This window comes from Chelonia mydas, chromosome 9 (assembly GCF_015237465.2).
Source record: "Chelonia mydas isolate rCheMyd1 chromosome 9, rCheMyd1.pri.v2, whole genome shotgun sequence".
Classification (NCBI taxonomy): Eukaryota; Metazoa; Chordata; order Testudines; family Cheloniidae; genus Chelonia; species Chelonia mydas.
Genome location: NC_057855.1, coordinates 36,244,097 through 36,268,179, shown reverse-complemented (window position 1 = coordinate 36,268,179; position 24,083 = coordinate 36,244,097). Strand labels below are relative to the sequence as shown.

The following is a 24,083-nucleotide window of genomic DNA, read 5'->3' as shown; positions in this document are numbered from 1 at the left end:
CATAAAATTCATAGCCACAAGACATCCAGTTCTCTTTTAGAAGTCAGTGCTCCACTGTCAGAAAGAAAAAAAAGTTTATGGATCAATTAGGCAGTTCAATGACTGTTCCATTTTTACCCAACATTACCATCAATTTGGCAGACATCCTTCCTTTCTCTCAAATCTGTTGATGCAAAGTTTATAAAACAAATTGTAAAAGAAAAAAAAGTGCCTCAGTTACATCTTCCATGATGGTATCATCTAACATGATATTTTTTGTAAGCCAAAAGGAAAAATATTGAAGAAAATGTACGACTGACTGTGAAAATGCCTCATAACATTTTATTTACTTCTCGCAAGACACACCATATGGTTAACTTTTTGTTACTAATTTAGAAGTTTGCCTTTTGGTGGAAATGTTTCAAAGCAGCAGGTTGTTTTAATAATTGCAACTGTAAAACAGCAGTTCTAGAAAACGTGAACAAAAACCGGAAGAAGAAGAATTTAAACAAGACAACCTACTTGTTATTTTTGCAAAGTTTGCCTTTGACTGCTCAAACATATCTGTAATGCCAAGTACGTTCAGAGGCTCCTTTAAATCTGTTTCTGCTACTGCTGTGAACCTGATTGAAGCATGCAAAATAGAAGAGACATCAGAATTATGACTAAATGTTGCTTTAAGTGCTGACAAGGACTATAGAAGAATTCCTTATTTTGGGGGTTGGGGGGGGAAGAGACTGGAAGATATTAGTACTCACTTGGGTAAAATAACTTGCACTCTCTTTTGTATCATGGTTGTCATCCAGCTCTGTATTGTTTTTGTGCTGATGTGAGGAATGATGGCAGAGAGAGGGGTAGTGCTTTCTGTAGGCAGAGCAATCAACATACTGATGCTTTCGCCATGGTAAGGCAATTCAATTATGTTATACCACAAGTCATTTGGGGTACTTGTTGTGCCTAAGGAGAGGGAGAGAGAGAAGTCATAATTTTCAAACAGTTAAAAGCCTTCAACCTCACATAGTCAAAAGCAGTAGTGAGTAAAAATGTTAAACCTATTGGCAAAGCTTTAATACTATTGTAACTGTAAAGTCTCAATATCACAGTTGGGTTACCATCTTCCAGTAGAGTTCACTTACATAACAAGCATGGAGTCTATATAAATATTACATTTTGATAATGCAATGCAGATAGAGCCAAAAAATCTACTCTATGGTGTCTCAGATTAGTTTCTACAAGTTACATGAATATTACTTGGTGGATTGTTGGAGTTCCTTTGAAAATATAAATAGCCATGCTGCAGCCTGCTTCAGAGTCTCATCAGCATCTACTGAAACGGTAGTGGGTCGGAGACATGATGGAAATAAAAGACCATCCAAAAGAGAGCATGAGATTCCTTTTGTAAAGCAGGTTCTCTTTTCCTCTAAGGACTATGGTACACTGGGGATCAGAAAGAGCCTTTAACAGTCTCTGCCAACTGCCACACCATCTGCATTTGAACCCCATTGAATCTTGTGCTGCTTCTGAACTGTGAGTAAAAGAGCCTACTGCTACAGTTCACCAAGGAGACTCCCCTGGAAACAGTAAGGTAGGCAAGTAAAGGACACAACAATAAGAACAGAGGGTAGCAAAAAAAAAAAAAAAAAAAGGACGAGCTTAGGAACTTAGATATTGCACGCGATAGGACTGCCAGCAGTTTGTAAGCACATGATGCACAACAGACTGTAGCAGGCCACTGACTATCTGTAATGTGCAGGACCATATTCAGTGGGTAAACATACATGGGGTCTCATCCAAAGGCCACTGAAGTCAATAGGGGTCTTTCCATTATTATTAAAAGATGCAAAATCCTGTTAGTGTTTTAAAAGGCAGTTTTCAGTATGGGAGCGTTCAAAAGATTATTGGAATTTTTGTCCCATGTGATGCTACTTTAGCAGCAGTTTATTGTGGCTAGACATAAATCCAATGATGCATCCTAATAAAACTTTCCAGCATAAACACCTACATACAAATTATGCTAGCATTCAAACTGCTGCTGGTAATCCACCAGGGACCATAACTACTCTAGTTAAAGACCATAATTACATCAGTAGCATACTATTACGAGCATGTAGCATACTATTTCCATACCACTTGGAAACAAACAAAAAACCCAGACTATCGTCTTCCTTGTTCTGTTATGGGATATTAGGACATGAAACTGAAAGTACTATGCAAAAAGACTAACAGGGCTGATGAAAAGCACAACAGGCTTGTTTACCAGTTGGAAAAGAAAGTAGAAAAAAAGTCTAGCTACTTGAATGGATCTTGATCAGCAAAGAATACATATGGAGACAGAGTTACAAGAAAATAAGTGGTCAAAAAGGCTAAGGGAACTGAAAACCACTTTATATGTTCCAGGACACAATTTCTCTGGGAAATGGACTAAAGTTCTCCTTATTTTATAGTTAACAGAAAAAAGGAAGAAGTTAACAAATTAAGTTAATCACAAACTTGTTTCACAATAACATCTCTTCTCACAAAAAGAAAGCAATAAAAAGACATCCTGAAATTTATTCAAGAGTAAAGAGATTTCCACAAGTAGCTCCTATTGCTGGTAAAGCATTACACACCATAATAGGCCTCCAGCCAGCTCAGCTCATGCTAAAATTCTTAAAAGACCCCCTTTAACTATCAAGACACAAACTGCTACTCTAACAAACATCACAGGTGTTAGCCATGGAGGATTACAGCTAGCAGTTTATCTACAGATGTCCCATCTCAGAGGACTGCATTGCAACTTGAAGATCCATTAGCAATCTGAGAGTCTTTCCTATGTCTAATTACTAGCATTTTATTTTGAAAGCTAATTATTTTCTTTACTTTTCTGGAGACACTTTGGAGGCTGATAGACTCTAATAGGTTGGTTTCCTAATCAAAGAGATTCCTTTTTGTGACAGGGAATCCCTTATCAACTAGAATTCTTACTATCATCAGCTGGGTGGACAGCATGCTGCCTACATATTTAGCTGAAAAGCACTTACTTGTAAGACCAGGAAGGAAACTCTTGCCTCAGTGTTATGCTCTATGCATTTAGATTCTGTTGTAACATTGTCTTGAGTGGACAGTCCCTTTACAGGGTTGCCAACTTTGTAATATTTAAAAACTAGACACACCAGTAGGAGTGCCAGAACCTCCTCCACCCCACCTCTTCCCTCCAAGGCTCCACCCCATTCACTCCTCTTCCCACATCTCCTCATTGTTTGCTACTTTTCCCCCTCTTACCTCCTGCTCCCCTCTCCCTACGTCAGGAGGGATTCGCAAAGCCGGGCTGGGAATTGCAGCCATCCGATGCAGGTAGGAGGCAGCCCCAGCTGAATAGGGGTTGGCAAAGGTGATGACCCAGTGCCTCTGCTGCCAGCTGTAACTGGACTTTGGGTATCCAGACAGTACTGCTGACTGGCCACCCAGTCAAGTCCCTTTTTCAACCGGATTTTCCAGTCAAAAACCAGGCAGCTGGCTACCCTAGTTAAATAGGGTCCCTCTTCGTGCTCCACCCTTTTTTCAGTTAATATGGCTTTTTAGACAAGTGCCAAAAGAACAAGTTTCATCAGAGCAGACTTAAAGGAGTCTCTCAGATGAGAAGAGCTCGTCTATGTGCACAGATCACAATGTGCTAGAGATTGATATTTGGGACAGAGTCACTACACAGCAGCAACATCTCACTACACTTTCCACTCTGGATCAAAATCCCCATCTGTGTGCCAACCCAAATTGATGAGGGACTTCTGTACCAGAAAATTAACCTTGTTAGCAGAACTCTGCAACCTTAACACTGCTTGCCTGAAATCAGCTCATTACAGAGATGGTAGAAGGGAGCAGTTACCTTACCTCTTTTTCTAGCTCACCTCCTTTTCCAGCTCAACTAAAGAAAATGTTTTCTGTCTCATTATCTCCTTTACGTTAAGCTTGTAGTTCTCAAAACTAGTGGTCCGCAGAGAGCCTGGTGATTATATGTTGCCAGCTTCCCTCATTCACAATGGCTAAATCACATTTAAAAACAGCAACACACACTTTACTTTCCCATACTACGTTTCCAAACAGTTGCTGTAGTTGCCATAAGATGCTGTGATCTTCAGAGCTGAAAATGGGCATGGAAGGTATCTACAAGATGTTTTTGCTTCTCAGATGCTTCTCACACTACTAAGAAATCTGAGAACCTCTGCATTCAACTGTATTCAGATACCTAACCTGAAACATGTGTTTCAATTCTGCAACAGGAAGCTTAATACTTTCCATCTAAAGGCCTTGAAAATAATGGCCTTGATTCTAATCAGTTACAACAATGTAATAAAAGAGTTACTCCCTGTTTACATCAGATTCAGGCCCTATGAATTTTAGGGTAATACACGAATTGTAAGCAAGACCTGACCATGATGTGTGGTCATTTGCTGAAGTATAGATCCTAAATATTTCAATATGTGATTTTCATTCACACCTCTCAAGTTTTATCTGTCTAAAGCATTTAATTTTTGCTTTAATGTGTAAAGATTTTCAGGACATGGCCAAGGTACAAAATAGTTTCATATTTTTTAAACCAGAGTGTGATCTATTTTTAAGCTCCTATGTTGGCTAAACGAGCACATTTTTAACACTGATCACTTATAAGCGAAAAAATAGAGGCAATACACTTATGTTTGCCCTCTTGGCAAGCTGATGGTACATTTCTTTACCAGTAACATTTTTTCAGATATATTTCTACATTTATTCATTGTAACTGTGTTTAGTGCATACAAAAGCAAGTTACAAATAGCATGTCTCTCATCTTAGACCACAGGCAGAAAACATGCATACACACTTCTAAAAATGCTGCCAATGCACTGTGAGCCTGACCAGCAAAACTCATTTCAGTACTGGAACTCTTGAGTAGAGGCTGCCAGTCATGTGGGCTTCTGTTCTGGTTTTGTGACAGACACAGAAATTAGGCTGAACCCAGTGAACTCCTTTTCACTTGCAACCCAATTTAGAATTTAAATGCTGGCCTCTAGAGGTAAACAACTAATATACTAACCCTGTGCTACTCAGTCCCTTGGTTCAATGGCTATTGTCTGCAAAGCTGTTTCCAGCTGTCCACTACTTCAGAATCTAAAGTGAATTTAAGCATGCTTTGTTTACACTTATTATGGCCTGCTATTAAGTAACTCTGTATTTAAAAATCTGCAAATAAAAATTAAAAGCATATTCCTTCCCACAATATATGGGTAAAATACAAAATAAAAACAAAGTAATTCTAAGGTTTTCTACTTTAGATAGGTTTCCGATTAAGGACAGGACACATTTTATTTCTTATCTATTTGGCCAAAGATTTTGAACAGGAGCATCTAAAACAATGCACCTAAATAAAAAAGTCACCCGATTTCCAGAGGTGCTGACCATTCACAGTTCTCAATGTTTCATCCAGAGGAGATATGAGTTTGAAAAGTTTTCCCACTTAACCAACAGTAGCTTTCAACACAAATATCTACTCAAACAGGAATGCTATGTATCCCCCCCACAAACACATACATTAACCTTCTTTGCCTCCATTTTGAAAGGAGTACAGTGCAAAAAGTTGTGTGTTTCATTTACAAGAAACTAGCTCCTGAGCTTACCACAGCGGAACAGAGACAACTGGGCCAGCATAGGTACTTGGTAAGTCTTCCCATCAGCTCCATTAAATGTGCGTTTCTTTGTATTTTCAGGTTGAAAACGAGATTTCCATAAACCTTTGAAATACACCGCATTTACCAGCACCAGCCTGGTCAAAGCACCATCAATAATGTCTGGAGATAAGAGATTATCAATCATACCTGAAAATAAAATAAAAAAGGAAGGGGGGAAAATTGAGCATTTTGTGTCACAATGTAAGCCAGTTGGTCATGAGGAAACAGAAGTGCCAATGTACTTTGTAATTCACTAGGTAACATTCATTCTGAATTGGAGCACAGCTGGCTGCTAACTCCAGCCTGAAGAATTATAGCTCCGCTCATTTCAGGGCCCGCTGACATCAGTGGAGTCATTTTACTGAGTATAGTGGCAGCTGTATTAGGACCTTAGTTTTCACTAGCAAGGGAACACTCTAGCACCCATCTAAGAGTTGTGCTCAGGTAGGGCCTTATTTAGCAACATTTGTGGTGTGCTTAGTTTAGTAAACAATTAAGGCTGAATCAGCCACAGCCTGGAAATGAAAAGTTAAAAGGAAAAATCTCCAACACTTGTTGCTACCCATCTATTGCCTTTACCACAATCAATGACACACTGCAAGCATCCGCAAGATATCACTCATCTCCCAACAGATACCAAGATGCAACACAAGCTAATTATGCTGTAATGCAAAACCTGAACTCTGGCCTCAGCAATATGTAGATAATTTTGAATAATGGGAGTGGTAGGTTTTGCAGTTTCTCTTTGTTTATGAAAACAACATCACTGGAATTAGCTTCATGGAAGTGACTCTTAAAGGACAATAGATACCATGCATCTCCAAGTAGTTAGACAAGGTGCACCCAAGTTAAAAAATAAAAAATACAAGGGATAAGTTAAGATGAGATGCTGTAGTGTCTTCCCACCACTTTTAAAAAACTTTTTACCTCTCTCTTAACTTTAGTGGGTCTATAAAATAAGTGTTTAACATAGTTACACAAAAAATTCAATACCTACCCCTTGTTTCATTTTTCACCCACTGGTTTATGGAATTGCATGCTGCATTTTGGTCCTCGAAATCCACCGTCTTAACACTGCACTGAAACACCTCTTTGTTTCTTGTAACAAAAGGCACTTCCGTTTTAAAGCCACTCTTTACAAACATTGCATTAGCAACTGTCACAATGTCTTTATTCTTCTTTGAGACTATGGCCTTGTTTATCTTCTTTAATACTTTACCAACTCCTAGTTAGAAATAACAGCAAGTTTTATTCAGAAAGGAAAATCAAAGAGAAGCTTTAAAGGAGTTAATTGGTATCAGTAATTACGGACATCCACACACACACACTAACGTGATGGGGTAAAGAAAGAATACCAATGCCATTGACAGACATTCTTAAACACTCATCTGAGCAACAGGATCTCTGACTTATCTGAAGGACACTACTTCACAGCGAAGAATTTGGCTCTTTGTCTAATCCTTGTACTGTACATCCGAGTCCTGGTGTGGTATATTAATCAATAACTTTCTGGCATGGACAATACAGTTAAAATGTTTATTCCTGAATAGGTACAAACAATCTAGTTAAACTGTCTTCAATTACACTAGAGAGCCACAACATAAATTAAGCTGCAACATCCTGACCCTATGTTGACATGTTTACAGCACTGCAACTTAACACCATACTACAATGTTATTTTGTGGATGAGAGTCCTCATCTTCCCAGCAGCTACAACTGAATAAGGATATTCATTCTGGCCATTCAGAGTAGAAGGACCAGGGGAACTACCCTTATTCCTGTGCCTAAGAGGCAGAAGTCATGGCCGGGGGCGGGGGGGGGGGGAACGGGGGGACTAAGACCATAAACTGAAAAACTAAGGTCGTCATTTTTGATCCCTCCATTCCATTCAGTAAGGAATAGGGTGGATATAAAAAAGTTTTCTGGAAACTGTGTGCTAACCAAAAGAGACCGACCGACCTTTGGAAAGTTTCCAGAACAAACTAAAATTAAATCTGAAGACTAGGCTACACTAGTAAGGAAATTCAGTATTAGACTCCAACATCTAATCGGAAGCAAAGTATTTATCCAAGGGTATAACTACTAATAGGTTGCAATATGCTCCATAAAAGTCTCTGTGAAAGAGTGGTCTTCCAAGGAAGGTGTTATGACCCCCGTAAGTGTAGACATGCCCTTAGAGCAGCACAGGAAAACTATTACATTGGTCACACCTCAGTTCGGTCATTAATGCTTCTAAGCAAGCCACACAAAAAAGGAGCTGAGAAGGGAAAAAAGAAAGCAAAAGATTCAACAACCACCATTTCAGCTACATGTAGGATAAGTCCTCAATAGTTGGCCCTGCTGGTTACATTACTGTGACTCCTTTAGTAAGACAGATCACATGATGTCTGTGTATTCACTGTCTTCAATATTATGGGCATATTCTTTTGGTGAGCATACCATAACAGATGTTTTCAAGCTAGTCTGTGCCCCACTAGTTATCCACTGAAATTTGCTGGTGGTCTAGGGAGAGCTGGCTGTTCACATGGTACTGGCTCTCCTCCTTGCTTCTAGATGCTAAATTGCATTAAAAGATAGCTAAAAATGCTTTAAATACTTCCTTAGAGTTACCTTTCCAAGTAAGCAACTTTTGTAGCTGTCACACGGTTATTAGGCAATCATGAACAAGAGAAGAGGAGGTCCATGCAAACATAAAAAAGGTGGTGGTCCATGAGACTCTTTATATTAAGATATGGGTCACACTACAGAAAAGTTTGTCTCATGTGTCTAGGATTGTTAGACTAAGTCAACCAAAACCAAATAAATTCATTAATTTTGAAGCATTGAAACTCTTGCAAACAGCTATGTTTAGAAAACTCAAATGCTTTTAAATTCAAGATTACCCCATAAAAGGATTTGAATCTTCAACATTTGGATATTTTACTAAGCGACACTAAATCATTTAGCTGCACCCAAAACAGAAAACTGCACAGCAAAGCAATTAAGGAGGGGACAGTGTGTTACAGGAAACATCAACATCGCTCATTCTTTATAGGTCTGAAAATGTACTCATCTTTTGGAAGGTTTCACATTTCATAAACACAGCTCCTTTAAGATTCTGTAAGTGCCAGCATTCTGTGCTGCTGCTAAGCCTCACTGGCATGCTAAGAAGCAGCAAGTACTCTCACCCTACTCTCTAGAGGAAAGGAACTGATAGAGGAATAACAGGGATTTATGCCAATGTCAGGAACAGAGACTGAAAGAAAGGGGTGTTTGAATAGAAAGGCAGCCCGGGAAAGGCTAGAGAGTCTGGGATCTTGACAGAAGAAACAGAAGCAAAGCCAAAAAAGCATCAAAAGATCCAAAAGAGAGCCCGCCAACTAAATGGGCTCAGAGGCCTATAAGAAACTAAATATAAAAATATTTTATTGCCCAATAATTTCTGAAATCTTAAATTAAAGGCTGTTGTAGTACAACAGGGATAGAGGCATTGCAATCTACCCATACTATGCTGGGATTGGACTTCAACTTTGTGCTGCAGAGACTATCTGTAAAGCTACGAGGACTGTTTAGACTCATTCATTTCTTGGCCCTTTGGCTGAAACTGCCAACAAGGTCTGTATCCTGGGACAGTCCCAAAACATGTGAGCCAGTGTGGCTCTAGGAGACCCAAATCTCCAGCAGAAATATATTTTGGCAAGGCCACACACTGTAACCTACACAGGAACCAGCATGAACAGTAACAACAAAAATGGTCACCTACCTTTCGTAACTGTTGTTCTTCAAGATGTGTTGCTCATGTCCATTCCATTCTAGGTGTGTGCGTGCCTACAGTTGTCAGACTTTCGCCTTAGCAGTATCCGTAGGGTTGGCTGTGGCGCCCCCTTGAGTGCTGTGCTCATGTGTCAGTATATTAGATGCTGCCGACCCTACACCCTCTCAGTTCCTTCTTGCCAGTAACTCCGACAGAGGGGTAGGAGGGCAGGCAATGGAATGGACATGAGCAACACATTTCAAAGAACAATAGTTATAAAAGGCAGGTAACCGGTTTTTTTCTGTGAGTGCTTGCTCATGTTGATTCCATTTTAGGTCACTCAAAAGCAGTATCTATGGAGGTGGGCTCAGAGTTCACAGTTTCATAGCTTGCAGTACTGCCCTACCGAAGCCAGCATCATCCCAGGCCTGCTGGGTAGGTGTGTAGTGGGATGTAAATGTATGGACGGATGACCAAGTGGTCGCCCTGCAGATGTCCTGGATAGGCCCCTGGGCCAGAAAAGCAGCCAAAGAGGCCTGTGCCCTGGTCAAGTGGGTGGTGACAATCGCCAGGGGCGGCACCCTCGCTTGATCATAGCAGAAGCAGGCAGTGATCCAAGAAGAAATTCTTTGGGCGGATACATGGTATACTTTCATCCTGTCAGCCACTGCAATGAACAACTGTGTAGACTTATGGAATGGCTTGGTCCTGTTGATGTAGAAGGCTAGAGCCCTCCTAAAGTCCAAGGCATGCAATCTAAGCTCCGTTTCTGACTTATGCGGCCTTGGAAAGAAGACTGGTAAGTAAAGGTCCTGGCTTGAATGAAACAGAGATCACCTTGGGCAGGAAAGCCAGGTGGGGTCTCAACTGGATATTGTCCTTGTAGAAGACCATATAGGGTGGTTCGGAGGTGAGCACCTGAATCTCCGAGACACGGTGGGCTGAAGTCATTGTGACCAGGAATGCAACCTTCCAGGACAGAAGAAGGAGAGGACAGAAAGCCAAAGGCTCGAAAGGAGGACCCGTGATAGCACCAGGTTCAAGTCCCACAGGGGAACAGGGTCCTCGATATGTGGGTAGAGGTGCTCAAGGCCCTTGAGGAATCTGGCCGTCTGGGAGATCCTCTAAGATCAACCAGTTGATCACGATCAACCGGTTGGTGACCACTGATGTACAGATTAGGTAGACAAAGGTCTACGAAGAACCGCTCGTGCTCTTGCGAATGGCGAGACGAGGCACTCCAACCTCACGGGAGGTAAGAAGGAACTAAGAGGGCGTTGGGTCAGTGGCGCCTAATATACCGATGTATGGGTGCAGCACTCAAGGGGGTGCCACAGCTGACCCTACAGATACTGCTAAAGGCAAAAGTCTTCAGCAACTGTGCACGTGGGCACGCACGCACCTAGAATGGAATCAACATGAGCAAGCACTCGAAGAAGAAATAATTTTCTGCTGGATCAGTCTTAATTGTAGATCAATAGTAGAGTTTTTAAATGGTTTGCAAGGCACTTCCCCACAGGCCAGGGGTCAACAACACACACCAATCTTTGTTCCAGTCATGGTACAGGCAATCTAAATTCAGGAGGATCTTTTGGGTCAGGAAGTCATAACAGGCTACAGATGTTCAGGTGAACCTAGAGAGCTCTCTACACATCACCAATTCTGGAGTCTCTGGTGCTCCCAAGCACATCCGGATCAAATGTGTCCTTCAAGAGATGCTTAAGCTGCACGTAATGCCATGTAGCTGGACCAAGCAGATTGTATTGTTGTTGGAGGAGTACTTGGAATGGCAGAAACTGATTTTCTGAGCTCAAGAGACTCAAATTATCCCCATATATCTTTCCATACCTTCCACATAAATAGTTTATAGGTCACCCCAAAGCATGGCACCAACATCAGTGAGAAGGGATGGAATTTGAATTTTCTACCTAAACTGGGTCCATGTTTATCTGGTAGCCTATATTGTAGGGGACATTTTAGGAGGTATGGCCTTCTCTTAGTGCTGACCATTCTTTGCATCACAAGCCAGTTTTAGTAAACAATGTAGCAGAATTTGAAGAACCTCCCATTAAAATATATTGTCCTTCCAGCCTTAAAAGTTTAATAACAACTTTATAAAAAACCTGCATAACAACAGACAAAAACTGACCATTTACGCTGTATCTCATCACAGTTGTCAGCTGCTTCTTTGTCTTGCCATCAGCACCCAGCTGAAGTATTCCCAGTACAGATGCAATCCCATGTGGAGAAACCACAATATTCTCCTGAGGTCTAGCTTTGACTATGTGATTGAAAACTTGGATTCCAATGTCAGAGCCAAGTTCCTCAAGAGATAAAGGATTGAACTGGGACCACACAGATGTTAAAGTCACAGCGGTGAAAAGGAGAAGGAAGTGCCAGTTCATGATTTCTAAACAAAAATAACCTAAAGGAGACAAAAAAAAACAAAAACAAAAAAACAAAAAAAAGTTAAAGACCACTTTCATGAGCATAAAAATTCTCTGCTACACTTACATGCACTAAATGCAGTGTAGTGGTAGCTGTTTCTCTAACATTAGCTAAAGTCAGGCATATGTAGTGGATGTTTTGTGAAAATTTTACATAGCTTTGCCAATAAGCCTCAAACCTCAAGTTCAGTACCCCTACTATTCCAAGTCCAGAGCCTGCCAGAAGCAGAAAGAATGACAATTGTGCTGAGTTATATGGTTATTTTATGCTGCAGGTAAAACTCCACTAAAACAGACTAAGTCCAAGTTCAGTTACCTGTGTCTTAATTGACTCTGATCCCGGTTTTAAGACATCAAACTATCACAACACTCATACAATTGGATTTAGAGTGCAGTACTTCTGGTTAAGGCAAGTACACCATAACATCTTCACAAGGATAGTTGATGCACTTGTACACGCAATAGCCAACTGTCCATCAAAAGCAGAGATGCATGTATGCACACAAGAGAAGGAGGACAAGCGATTTGAAAACAGATCTGACACCTGCAGTTAACTCTGAAATACAGTAGTCCAATTTACTTTACATTTTTATTGGTTAACTTTAGGCATAATTGGCATTTTTCACATAGAAGAAAGATTACTAATATTTGCTAACTTCTCAAAAGCTGGCATTGGGTTTTTAGTTTTTCCAAATATGATTTTCTACTAAGAGTCACCTAGTTACAGCTTATAGTAAAGCATAACTGAATTTGAATTGTTCTGTATTATAAATACTACCTAGCTTTTATATAGCAGTTTTCATTTGCAGATCTCAAAGTGCTTTACAAAAGGATGTCAGTATCAATCAATCCCATTTTACAGATGGAGAAACTGAGGCACAAAGAGGGCAAGTGCTCCAACGTCACCAAGCAGGCCAATGGCAAGCCAGGAATAAAAACCAGATTTGAGTTCCAACCAGAGCTCTATACATAAGACAACACTGCTCTCCTAGGAAGATTTGTAGCAGCACAGAGGTTATAAAATAGATGTGTCATTGAATACAACTTGATAGTGATAACTTGGTCCAGCATAATTTATGGAGTAACTGATCATCTTTTTTCCTCTTGCATATTTGAAATGCATCATCCTACTTGCTTATTTGAAGAGCTCAGATTTTTCAGATGTTAATAATGCACTAGTACATCACCCTTTACTGTCTTTTGAGGTCTTAGTTGTTCCAACTGTAAAACCTTCTTTTCCCTCACCGTAGGAGACTTGTTTATTATTTGCACTAATATGGACTAGTGTGTATTCCAAAAACTACTTAGAAGGCTCCAAAGCAGTAGCCCTTGAACTTACAAAAGTCACTAGTTACCTGGTTTACTGAAGACCAGTTACAAAAATCATTATGTATATAAAGGTTATATACAGTCAATAAAACTCAGATAATTTGTATAGTACATGCAAAAGCTCTATGAATGGTTTCATTCCTTCTCCCTTTGAAAATCCTGACCGCTGTTGCATTTGCAGTTTCCAGAGAGCACTAATTGTACACATCATTCATATACACAGTGACTTTCAGTGCAATTCTGGCAATGTCCCAAATCAGCATTGTACTGAAATTTGAATAGTCATTTACATTAGAGCAAACGGATTAAAAAGTGGATGTAAAACTCTACCAGGTCAGAATGGGAACAGTTTGCACCCATCTTGCATGAGTGTAAATGACTGCACAAGGTGCAAAGCAACAACGAATGATCAGTGTACTTGAACTCTGCTAAAACCTTGGAAACGGAAGAACCAGAAATGCTGTATTTGTCAAGGCTATAGCATGTTCAGGGGATATAATTCAATCATGGTTTCCTCCTGTACCGCAGATGGAACCAAGGCACAATTTAAATGCACCCAAGAATAGCCATGACCCAACCTAGTCCCCCAGCACAATTGTATTTGTAGTGTATCCAGAGAGATGTATCCAGAGAGAAACTCATGGGTCTTGGTTTACTAAGTTATCTAGAAAAGGAATTCAGATTCAGTATATAACGTATATATGCATGTCACAGTCCTTAGTTTGGAGAGGAGATAGCTTTTTATTTTAGGATTTGAAGAACTGTTTGCCTATGTTCATTTTAAACGTCTTGCCTATCAACCCAAAGTGGTGGCCCTTTAAACTTTAAACTTTTTTTGAAAATTTTTAGAACCATTCTTAAAAAGGATTGATGTAAAAGCAACAATTAGTTTGCAAAACAGTGAGTTGGAGCTCTCTGAGCATAGTGCAGACTAAACTGGATTTGAACAGTAGCAATTGATAGAGTTTTTAAGGGGAACTACAGAGGTAACTGAGATCCTATCCACATCACAATACAACCACCATGTTAGTTACAACACAGTTGATAGCAAGAATCTAGTACAGTTTCCTTGACCTGTACAGGTAAGATTTTTTCCCCCTTGTCCTCCTCCCCCGAGAACCATGACATAGGCTAGAGCTGGACCAATAATAGGAAAAATTATTCAGTCAATTAGATGAACTAGAAGCTGAATTTCAATCCATCATGTTGACTATTAGTTTTGTTTATGAACATTCTTACTAGTAGGGTTTATTTGTACTAATATATTTGTAAACAAACTTAAGTGTCAAATTTTGTTTTGGGTAGATGAAGAAATAATAGACTTCCTCCTTTTCAAAGTTTGTCCAGACCAAGAGGGAGGAGGAGTGGTGGTGAAGCTGTTGTTTCTTTGATGTAAGTCACTATGTCCTGCCATTTGTAGGCAAGCCAGGTTATGACAATGAAACTATGCTGGTAATGTCCATGTTAAGCTTGCCTCCTGGCCTACATGCATCTTTTTGACTGACAAACCCTGACAAAAAACAGGAACTCAGTAAATGCACTCGGTAGATAGGTGAAACAGTGATGTAAATGGAACAAGATCAAGTGTCTGAACAATACATTGTCACTGAACAGTATTGCCAAAACCCTAAACCAAAGCTTTTGCATAACACGTTTAAACAATATTAACAGGACACTGGATTTTACACTTTGCAGGACTAGGCAAAAACTCCAATCAGAGGCAATTAAATAAACAGATAAGGATATTGCTGCAATCTGCATGGCTTGGGACCATGTAGGTACATGCCAATATGCAATTACTCTTAAATCGGATCCCAGAACTAATTCTACAACAGGTAATTTTATTTATTTAACAATTATGTGCCAGGCAAGGCCTGACTCAAGGAGCTTGGTAAAGAAAGAATTAAAAATATTCTAAAAATTCCCTAATCCTGTCAGCCTAGTTCCTCCCTGCTCCACAAACTGTCCTAATCCTCTCTCTGAGAGAAGCAAGAGATCAGCATGGGTATAATGAAATCCCAGTTTTCTGCATTCATCCAATCAGGGAACAGAAACAATACCATGTGACAAAAATGACCAGTCTCAGTAGATATGGCACAAGTACAGTTCACAAGCAATCCATATGCTGAAATATGTTCATATTGACTATTCAGACAATTAGAAATGCACAAATACGAAAAAAGTTAGAATTTGCTTGTGAACAGAAAAATGGACTCGCTCATCAGATAAATTGTTATAAATAGCTCACACAGCTTTAAGAGGACACCAATATTTTTCTTCCATAGTGTTTAAGCATGAATGTAGCACTGTAGCAGCTTGCAGCAAATACAGAAGAGAGAGCTTAATATTGACTCTGAGAACATGGACAATCAATTCAGGTTTGTTTTTTGCTTTTATGATTCAGTGAACAATTTACAGTCTCTCTTATGTAAACTTCCCCAGAAGTAACACCATCCCTGCCTAACCTCCCTTGTTAAGACAGACAGAGAAACATGCACTGAAATGGTAAAGGGCTGTGCTTACCAGGTGCCTACTGACTAAGTGAAAATTTGTCCCCTGCCCCCTCCACCCACCAGCACCCCTGGGGGAGACTCAGTGCCCCCTGCCCCATTCCCCCATCAGCACCCCCGGGGAAAACTGGACCTCCCACAGATTCCCCTGCCCCATCCCCCCACCAGTGCCCCTGGGGGAAACCCAGTGCCCTCTGCCCCATCCCCTCATCAGCACCCTTGGGGGAGACTCAGTGCCCCCTGCCTCATCCCCCCACCACTGCCCCTGGGGGAGACTGGACCTCCTCCAGTTCCTCCTGCCCCATCCCCCCACCAGCACCCCTGGTCTAGGGAGGGATGTGGGTCAGGTCCAGTTCGGTCTGGGGAGGGATGCGGGCCAGGTCTGATTTGGAGGGTTGGCCTTGTCTTTTGGGGGCACAGCTGGTCCTGATCCTAGTCTCTGTGCCTCTCTACCTGGAGGGAAGGACTAGCAAGAATAGTATGAATAAGGACACTGTAAATAAAATGTATTAAAGTTTTTCATATTTTTTATTTGTAAATGTTTTAAACAGTTTTTAAATTTGCCCCAATTTAATACAAAAGTTTAATTCAAGCCCTGATAGTTCATATGAGAAATGTGAAGGATGAGATAGTGTGATGGTTCCCTTTTAGTGGGAGCGGCACATGGCTGGTGTTTTGTCCAGCTTTGGCTTTTGTCAGCGGTTTTTACCCACACACACACTCTCTCACACAGTCTCCCCCCCAAACACACACACCAGGACTCCGTAGATCCAGGTCACTTTCCCCACCTCTGCTGTGTGGCATCAGGAGCTGCTGCTCTTGTGCCCTCTCCTTACGTAGCCCAGACGGGGAAAGTGACCTGGATACAAGGAGCCCTGATGTTGCTCCTCGCTCCCCTGACACCCCACATACCCCTAGGGGTGTGCGAGGCAGAGGAGCAGCAGCCTGGGGGCTAGCGAGCAGCAATGCCAGCTACATTGTGCATCCAGGTCAGTTTCTCCACGTGGGTGCAGGAAGGGGATGCAAGAGTTAGAAGTGAAGGGGGTGCAGGGATTGGGGCGTGGGGGAGAAGACCTTTCGGGCAAAGGGAGGAAGAGGAGCCTGGGGAAGCCATGGGGGCCAAGGGCACCAAAATGCAAGTTCGCCAAGGGTGCCATTTTCCCCTAAGACTGGCCCTGTGTTAGACTTAAAAGCATGTTGCAATCTTAACTATATCGCATTCACCATTTAGCCCCTGCTGTACCCAGCCTGCTCCAGAACAATTTTAAAGAGCGTCATAACAGTAGACTGACACACAAACTAATTTTACTAATGAGCTTGTTTTAATTCATGGCAGAAACGACTTCCATATATTATGAATGAATTTGGCATTGATTTCAGCATTTTCAACTCTGCAATGTTACGGAACAGAAAGTAGAACTGACCATCCTAAGAGACAAAAAAACAGAGTGTAAATAGGATCAAGATGTAATTTTCCACAAAATATGAGATGACAACAACGTAGTCAATAATCCACCTCACACAGAAAGATCACTGCACACTCACTTATGAAGCAAAACACCCAGGACATATAATAGATTGAAAGAGAAACTAAAATTATCTTAACTGATTTGTATTGAGGGTCGTTAGTTATTTCAATATCTATAGACATTAGGGCTTTTGAAAGGTGCTGGTTGGTCTCAAGGGCCAACATTCTTGATCCACAGAGCTGACACATTATAGAAAGTACAACCCCCCAAAATGCAGACTTCCCCAAATCACTCTGCCAATCTTAATTAACTCTCATCTAGACAAGGAACCCCATTTAGAATGAAACTGTCCATGCAGATTCAATACTTTACCTCTATGCTACAACTCTCAACCGAGACACAATTAAAATGCCATAAGCTAGTGATTTTATGAGGGGTGCATCTGCCCATGGGAATCCTACAGAGAACATCTTTATGTAAATGCCTTACTGAATACCATTATTTAGAATGATCGATAGCATGTTGATTTACTTAATTAGTCCAGACAAATTCAAACTACCACCCACATTTAACTCTAGTTGGAAGTTAAGGTACTGTACATTTAAAGATTAACTGTAAGAGCAACAATGTGGTATGTATGCTCTTTGGCTGATTAAAAAGATACAGGACATACTCCTTTGAGTTCTCACATCCCAATTCAATACCACACTTGTTTTGTGCGCACATGGCGCTTGTTCGTTCTCTCTCACACTAAATGTCAATGTTAATTTCTATATGGATATTTATTTCCCTTCCCCCACTACACACTTGGACACAAGAGCTCAATGGAATTGCAATGTTTTGGAGCCATCAATCTATCTCAGTCTCCTGAGAATATGTCAAATTCACTCATCCTCATACAGTGGACAGCACAAATTCAGAGCTCTCTCCAGTCCCCAAATATTTCTTAACTTAGTTCTCTTTAGTTTAGTCAGAGTTTCCCTATTCAGAAAGTGTTAAAATGGCCAAGAATCAAGAAGAGCGTAACACAGGGTAGCCAACAAGCAGATCGCGAGCAAAATCCGCACCACCAGACACTTTTGAACGGACCCCGAAATCGTTTTATTTACTTATCATTGTTTCTGGACCTTGGTCCAAATTTCTTGGTCAAGATATAGTCTTGAGAAAAAATAATTGATTACTCCTGTAAGAGCAAGACCAACAATAGGCTCTTCTGACAGCAGGACATTCTAGGCCTGTTGAGTCTCTGATGCCAACCCTTTGAAGAGTCACATGATGAGTCTGAGGCCGTAAAGTACCCCCACCACTGCAGCAAGGAACAAGTCTGACAGCCAAGTATCTTTGGACCAGATAGGCAACAGTAATGCACAAGCAAATCAGTGCCCCCTTATTTCTTCCTTTTTATTAGTCAATGCCTTTATTGCAGCTACAGATTATCTGGACATAGCTAAACAGTGGACGGCAAACATAATAAATCAGTTGTGTTAGGATGAAATAAACGCAGTTAAAATCTGCCATTTAAAGCTAAATACGTCCTTCTGAAAGAACCAAAAAGTGCAACTATGAAAGGGGTCAGATCATTGGAGAATGACTTTTCCATCCTAATGTATTCTTGCCATGATATACTAATTTATAACACAAGGGAAAACAGTTCCAACTCTCGATTTAAATCTGCATGAACTACTGACAGGATGACTGAACCCTTCCAAGAAGGGCTACAGAGTTAAAGCCTATAGGAGTTTTTCTTGAATAGAGATTACACAATCAGACTCAAAAATGAATTCTTTACAGAATCTGAAGCACAATGCTGCTTATTTCTTATCAGAGTGTCAACCATTCTGCTACCTTACAATTTAAATTCTCATGACAGTTATACTACAAACTTTTGCCAGGATACCAGATATTTTATTTCAAGTTAATATTTCTACAAGGCTCTAATGCCTGAAGCTAAAGACAGACATTTTACTTTTGCTGCTAACCCTCTGTCCAGTCCTGCAGGAAAAATGCTCAACAAAACTTGTAAATATTGGTTGAGACAGGCTGTGCTGCACAGAACAACTGTTCCTTCAAAGCAGTAAGACCAGAATCTAGCTGCATGGTGAAGCAAGGCAGAGCAGGATGAATCCATCAGGAATATGCTGTCACGACTGCTAGTAGCAGTTATATCCTATTGGCAAGCTCTTCTTCATGCTAGTTAAAGGCTGTTCACAACTCTTCAATTGCCTAAAATTCTCGGGCTCTTATCTCCTTGCCCGCTAAAGTTGCCAGGCTCATGCAACATTAGTCTCCTTCTCTTAGTCCTCTATTTCTGTTCCATCTCTAGGCATGCCATTTACCACCATGGCTCATCAGCTCTACGCATTCAGAATTCCTTTCTTTCACAATGCTCACCAAATGTGGGCAAATCCAACCAAACCCTCAAAAGATATAAGACAACATTTATCCTTCTTTGGGGCTTTCCAGTGTCCCCTCAGTGTTATTTCCTCCCTTTCGTCTTTTAGATATTCAGTACTCTGGGATAGGGAATGACAAAACAAGGTCTCATATGCCACCCAAAGACCTTATTGTTGCCCCACAAATTGCAATTTGTTAAGCAACAATCACCAGCTTTTCAGATTTGCCAGATTTGAAAAAAACTGCTGAGTCAGGTGCAGTATATCTGTCTTGCTGCATCTCTTAAAGTATGCTGTTTACTACTCAGTAGCTAGAAGATTTAGTATGTGTAGAATGTTGCTAAGAAAAGCTGATTGCTAGCTTTAAAAATAGTTATGGCACTTACTACATTAATCTTAACAGGGATAATATCTTGCTGGCTGCATAAACTGGTCTAGTACATGCAGATCAATATATTTGATTTGAACTGTTTGGAAAGTTAAGAGATTTCTGCTTCAGACTTTTTATTGTGCAGCAAACCACATGACATACCATATATACTTGTTCATAAACTGCATATTTTTGGTAAAAAAAATGATGCATCAAAGAGCGAAGGTCAGCTTATAAATGAGTCTACCCCAAAATTTAATGATTTTAAACTCTATGAAATCATTGAATTGAATATCTAATACACTGTCGTTTTGTTTACCTGGAGCGTCTGCAGGCACTTCCTGCAGCTCCCATTGGCTGGGAATGGCAAACCGCGGATGCATGGAACTGAGGGGCTCCATGCCTGTAGACGCTCCAGATAAACAAAACGTCCTAACCCGCCGGCGGCTTACCCTGATGGGCTGGGAGCCAAAGTTTGCCAACCCCTGAAATATAAAGTCGGCTTATGAAAGGGTCATACAGTTTTTACTATTTGTACCTATCCATCTGGGGGGGGGGGGGTCAGCTTATAAACGAACGGGCTAATGAATGAGTATATAAGGTACTATACAGTAACTAAGAATAGTACTGTGTTACTGTACGCCAGCAGGCAGTCATGGACCAGGATCCCACAGTGCTAGGCGTTGTACAAACAAAGAAAAAGATGACGACCCCTGCCCCAAGGAGCTTACAACCTAAGTAGAAGACAAGTGACAACAGATGGATACTGACAGAAAGGGCAGTATGAGGATAACAATGTTACCTGCTGCATGGGGGAGTTGTGAGGATAAATACATTAAGAGATTGTGAGACTCTTATTACTATAGTAATAGCAGCCATACAAGTACCCAGGAGGGATAAAATGGTGTGTTCATTTAAAAAATAAAAAAATAAAGTGGAACAAATCTTCTGAGAGGATGGTTTAGCCAGTTTGGGATAACATTGCAGTCTTGAGTAAAAATCTCAGTTATACGTGAAAGGAAGAGGATACAATTTCAATACTCAATAGGATTTGGAGGTTTATTCAACACATCTGTCTTCCTCCCCCCCCCCAAAAAAGCAAGAGACTATTTAAAACACTGGGTGGGGGCTGGAAAATTAGGTCAGTTGGAGAAAGCACTATTTCATTGAACATCAAATATGATGGATAAGTAAATTTGTGGCAAATCTGCACCTGTTATAAACTGTCATACCTCAATTAATTTAAATGGAGCCATGAAAATTTATACCAGCTGAGGCTCTGCCCACTATATACCGGAAACATGTAATTGTCCAATTTTTGCCCCAACAGATTTGAAAATGTAAGTTACATTTAAATGTACAGAGAAATTAAATTGTGTTTCCTAATGAACCACACCGTACCAAACATGTTACGTGTTTATTTCCATGATTCTACATCTTAGGGTTCTGAAATACCTTCTGTTCTTGTGTTTATAGAAACTTGGATTCTAGTGTCATTTCTGTCACTGGCTTCCCATTGTGATGTCACTTAGGCTCTATACTAATTTCCTAATTTATAAAATGGAAAAGCTTTCCTACCCCCAAGAAGACAAAGCTAAATTAATCGTAGAATGAACTAAGATCCTCATCTGGAAGATACTGCAAGTACAAAATACTATTGCAGTGAAAGAAGCCCAAACGCCGTACCAGTCAAAGGTATGGCAGATATAAAGGAGAATTCTGCAAGAGACAGACAGCCATCATTTCTCTGGCTGAAAGCAGGGCAGGTTACACAAGATTTAGTATGATCTGCTGACTTGATATCTTGTTCTTTTAAAACATTTAAGATTGTGTTTGAAACAGTGTTACCTTTTCATAGTTGCATAAAGCTATTACTAGTGTTGCATTACTGCATATTTTAGAATGACCTTGCAAGTTGTATTCCATCACTAAATAACTTTTAAGACAACAGTGACTTGACACAACTCTTGCATATTCTGTTAATGATAAGCAAAGAATGCTGGTTAGTCAGGATCTCATGCACAAGCAGACCTGACAGTAGCTTTGTACAAACTCATCTGTCTCTGAGACCTATGATAAACAGGACAAATGATTTGCAGCTATAGTATGGCATGCCCTTTCAAATCTTGATCAAGAGAAGCAGCTGTACATACAGGTATGTCAAGAAGGGTGTTCTGACCATTTCTTTCAGTTTCACTTGTAACAGCAGATCTGCCAAAGTGAAAGGTGACCTGCACCTACACAACTTTATGATCATACCACTCAACATACAAAACTCTCACTGGTGGATTTTTAGAGCCCTTATCTGAAAGTTGAGAACATAATTCATCTTTGTTTGGGATGTAACCCAGGATTCAAATATTTATCTTCAGAGATGAAAGGCTAGCAGATTAGTGTTCTGTAAAATTTTCTGTAATATTGAATTGACGGACAATTCAAGTGTCAAATTCTGCTCTCAGTAACACCAGAGTAAATGCAGACTAACTTCATGGCTAGCAGGACTTTTATGCTCAGAGAAGCCTCAAACATTGGACTCTAGTGGGATGATGGCAGCAACTGAACTATATTGCCATCTTCACTAATGTAATCAACTCCACCAGCACAATGGTATGGGACTTACAACTGTCTCAAACACTGCTGGTATGATGTGCACAGGGATTAACTAACTAGCTTCTAGAGAGCTCAGTGTTTTAAGATGACATGCCAAGGACAACAAACAAAAAATTTGTGCTTGTGCTCTTTTTGTTTCTTTATGATGCACAAAGACAGTCTGAAATATTCCCTTAAACCTCCATTAGATATACGAAGGACCAGAAAGTCAAATCTAGTCCTTGCTGGTTTTGCTGAAACTACTCAGATGTGCAATGTTGCTTATGAGCCCTTATTTGAATAAATACACTCCTAGACCCATAGATTTTAAGGTCAAAAGGGACCATTATGATCATCTAGTCTGACCTCCTTCATATTGCAGGCCACAGAACCTTACCCACTCCTGAAATAGACCAACCTCTGACTGAGTTACTGAACACTCAAATCATGGTTTAAAACTTCAAGTTACAGAGAATTCACCATTTACACTAGTTCAAATGTGCACATACCCCATGCTACAGAGGAAGACCAAACCTCACCAGGATCTTAGCCAATCTGACCTGGGGGGAAAATTCCATCCTGACCCCCAAAATAGCTATCAGTTAGATCCTGAGCACGTGGGCAAGACCCACCAGGCAAATACCTGGAAAAGAATTCTCTGTAGTAACTCAGAGCCCTCCCCATCTAGCATCCAGTCTCCAGCAATTCGGAATTGCTGAAAAGATTAGGGAAAGACACCTCTTTTTACAAATGTTTTTAAGATATTTGTGTTAACAAAAATTTTAAAAAGCACCACACAAGGCACTTGTAAACAGCCCCATTTTAATTAATCTGGCTATCTTGTATGTTATCACTGATGACTTAATCCTACCAGTTTTCCATAGCCTCTAAGAAAGGCTGAATTTTGAGTGCAAACAAAAACCTCACATCTTGCAAGACTTCATGCATCATAATAAACCAGAGGTACAAGTCTTCTCTCACCTCCCCTCACTTCTCTGCAGATCCCCTTTAATTAGACCCAAAAAAGGTGTTACTTGGTTCAAAATCCAGCCAGAACTGAAGACCCCCATTTCAACTTTCGTTTCACCTAACAAAGACTCAAAGTAAATTGGTATGTCAGGCTAGCCTACCACATTAATGCTCACCAGGAAATACTTGTGATTTGATGAAAAATTATTCATCTGAAATCTAACGATGTTTTGACTCTTACCAGGTTACAGTCATGGTAGTGACCAGGCACAGGCCAAGGATCAAAAAATCTGGCAACCACACCATTCCCTTGAAAGTCAACGGAGCCCTACTATATACACATGACAGAACAAACTACTGAAGCACCATAACCTCATTCAGTCAGGAAATCTGACACAGTGATCACAAAAATCATAAATTGTGTTATTTTCCATCTTTTCCCGCTAATCTCCAAGACATTTTTTGGAGGGGGGGGGAAATCATGTTAGTGTCACAGCCAATGATGAAGATTTTGGGGATAATCTTATTTAACCACTCTTTACCACATTCCACACCCACATTGGGGTGGGGGTGGGGGAAGAGATTCTGTTAATGAAGGAGAAATGCACATCTATCCA

The 24,083-nt window shown here is 40.5% G+C and overlaps 1 protein-coding gene across 1 annotated transcript in view; it reads right to left on the bottom strand.

Annotated features, from left to right (window-relative positions):
* SERPINE2 (serpin family E member 2) overlaps window positions 1–24,083 on the bottom strand; it is a 38,561-nt gene that overhangs the window by 4,624 nt on the left and 9,854 nt on the right. The window contains exons 2-6 of the mRNA XM_037909248.2: window positions 11,540–11,815; window positions 6,655–6,882; window positions 5,607–5,804; window positions 738–936; window positions 502–602 (exon numbers count right to left, since the gene is read on the bottom strand). Of these exons, the coding sequence (XP_037765176.1) occupies window positions 502–602; window positions 738–936; window positions 5,607–5,804; window positions 6,655–6,882; window positions 11,540–11,795 (982 nt within the window). The 5' untranslated portion in view covers window positions 11,796–11,815. The remainder of the gene's footprint in view (window positions 1–501; window positions 603–737; window positions 937–5,606; window positions 5,805–6,654; window positions 6,883–11,539; window positions 11,816–24,083) is intronic.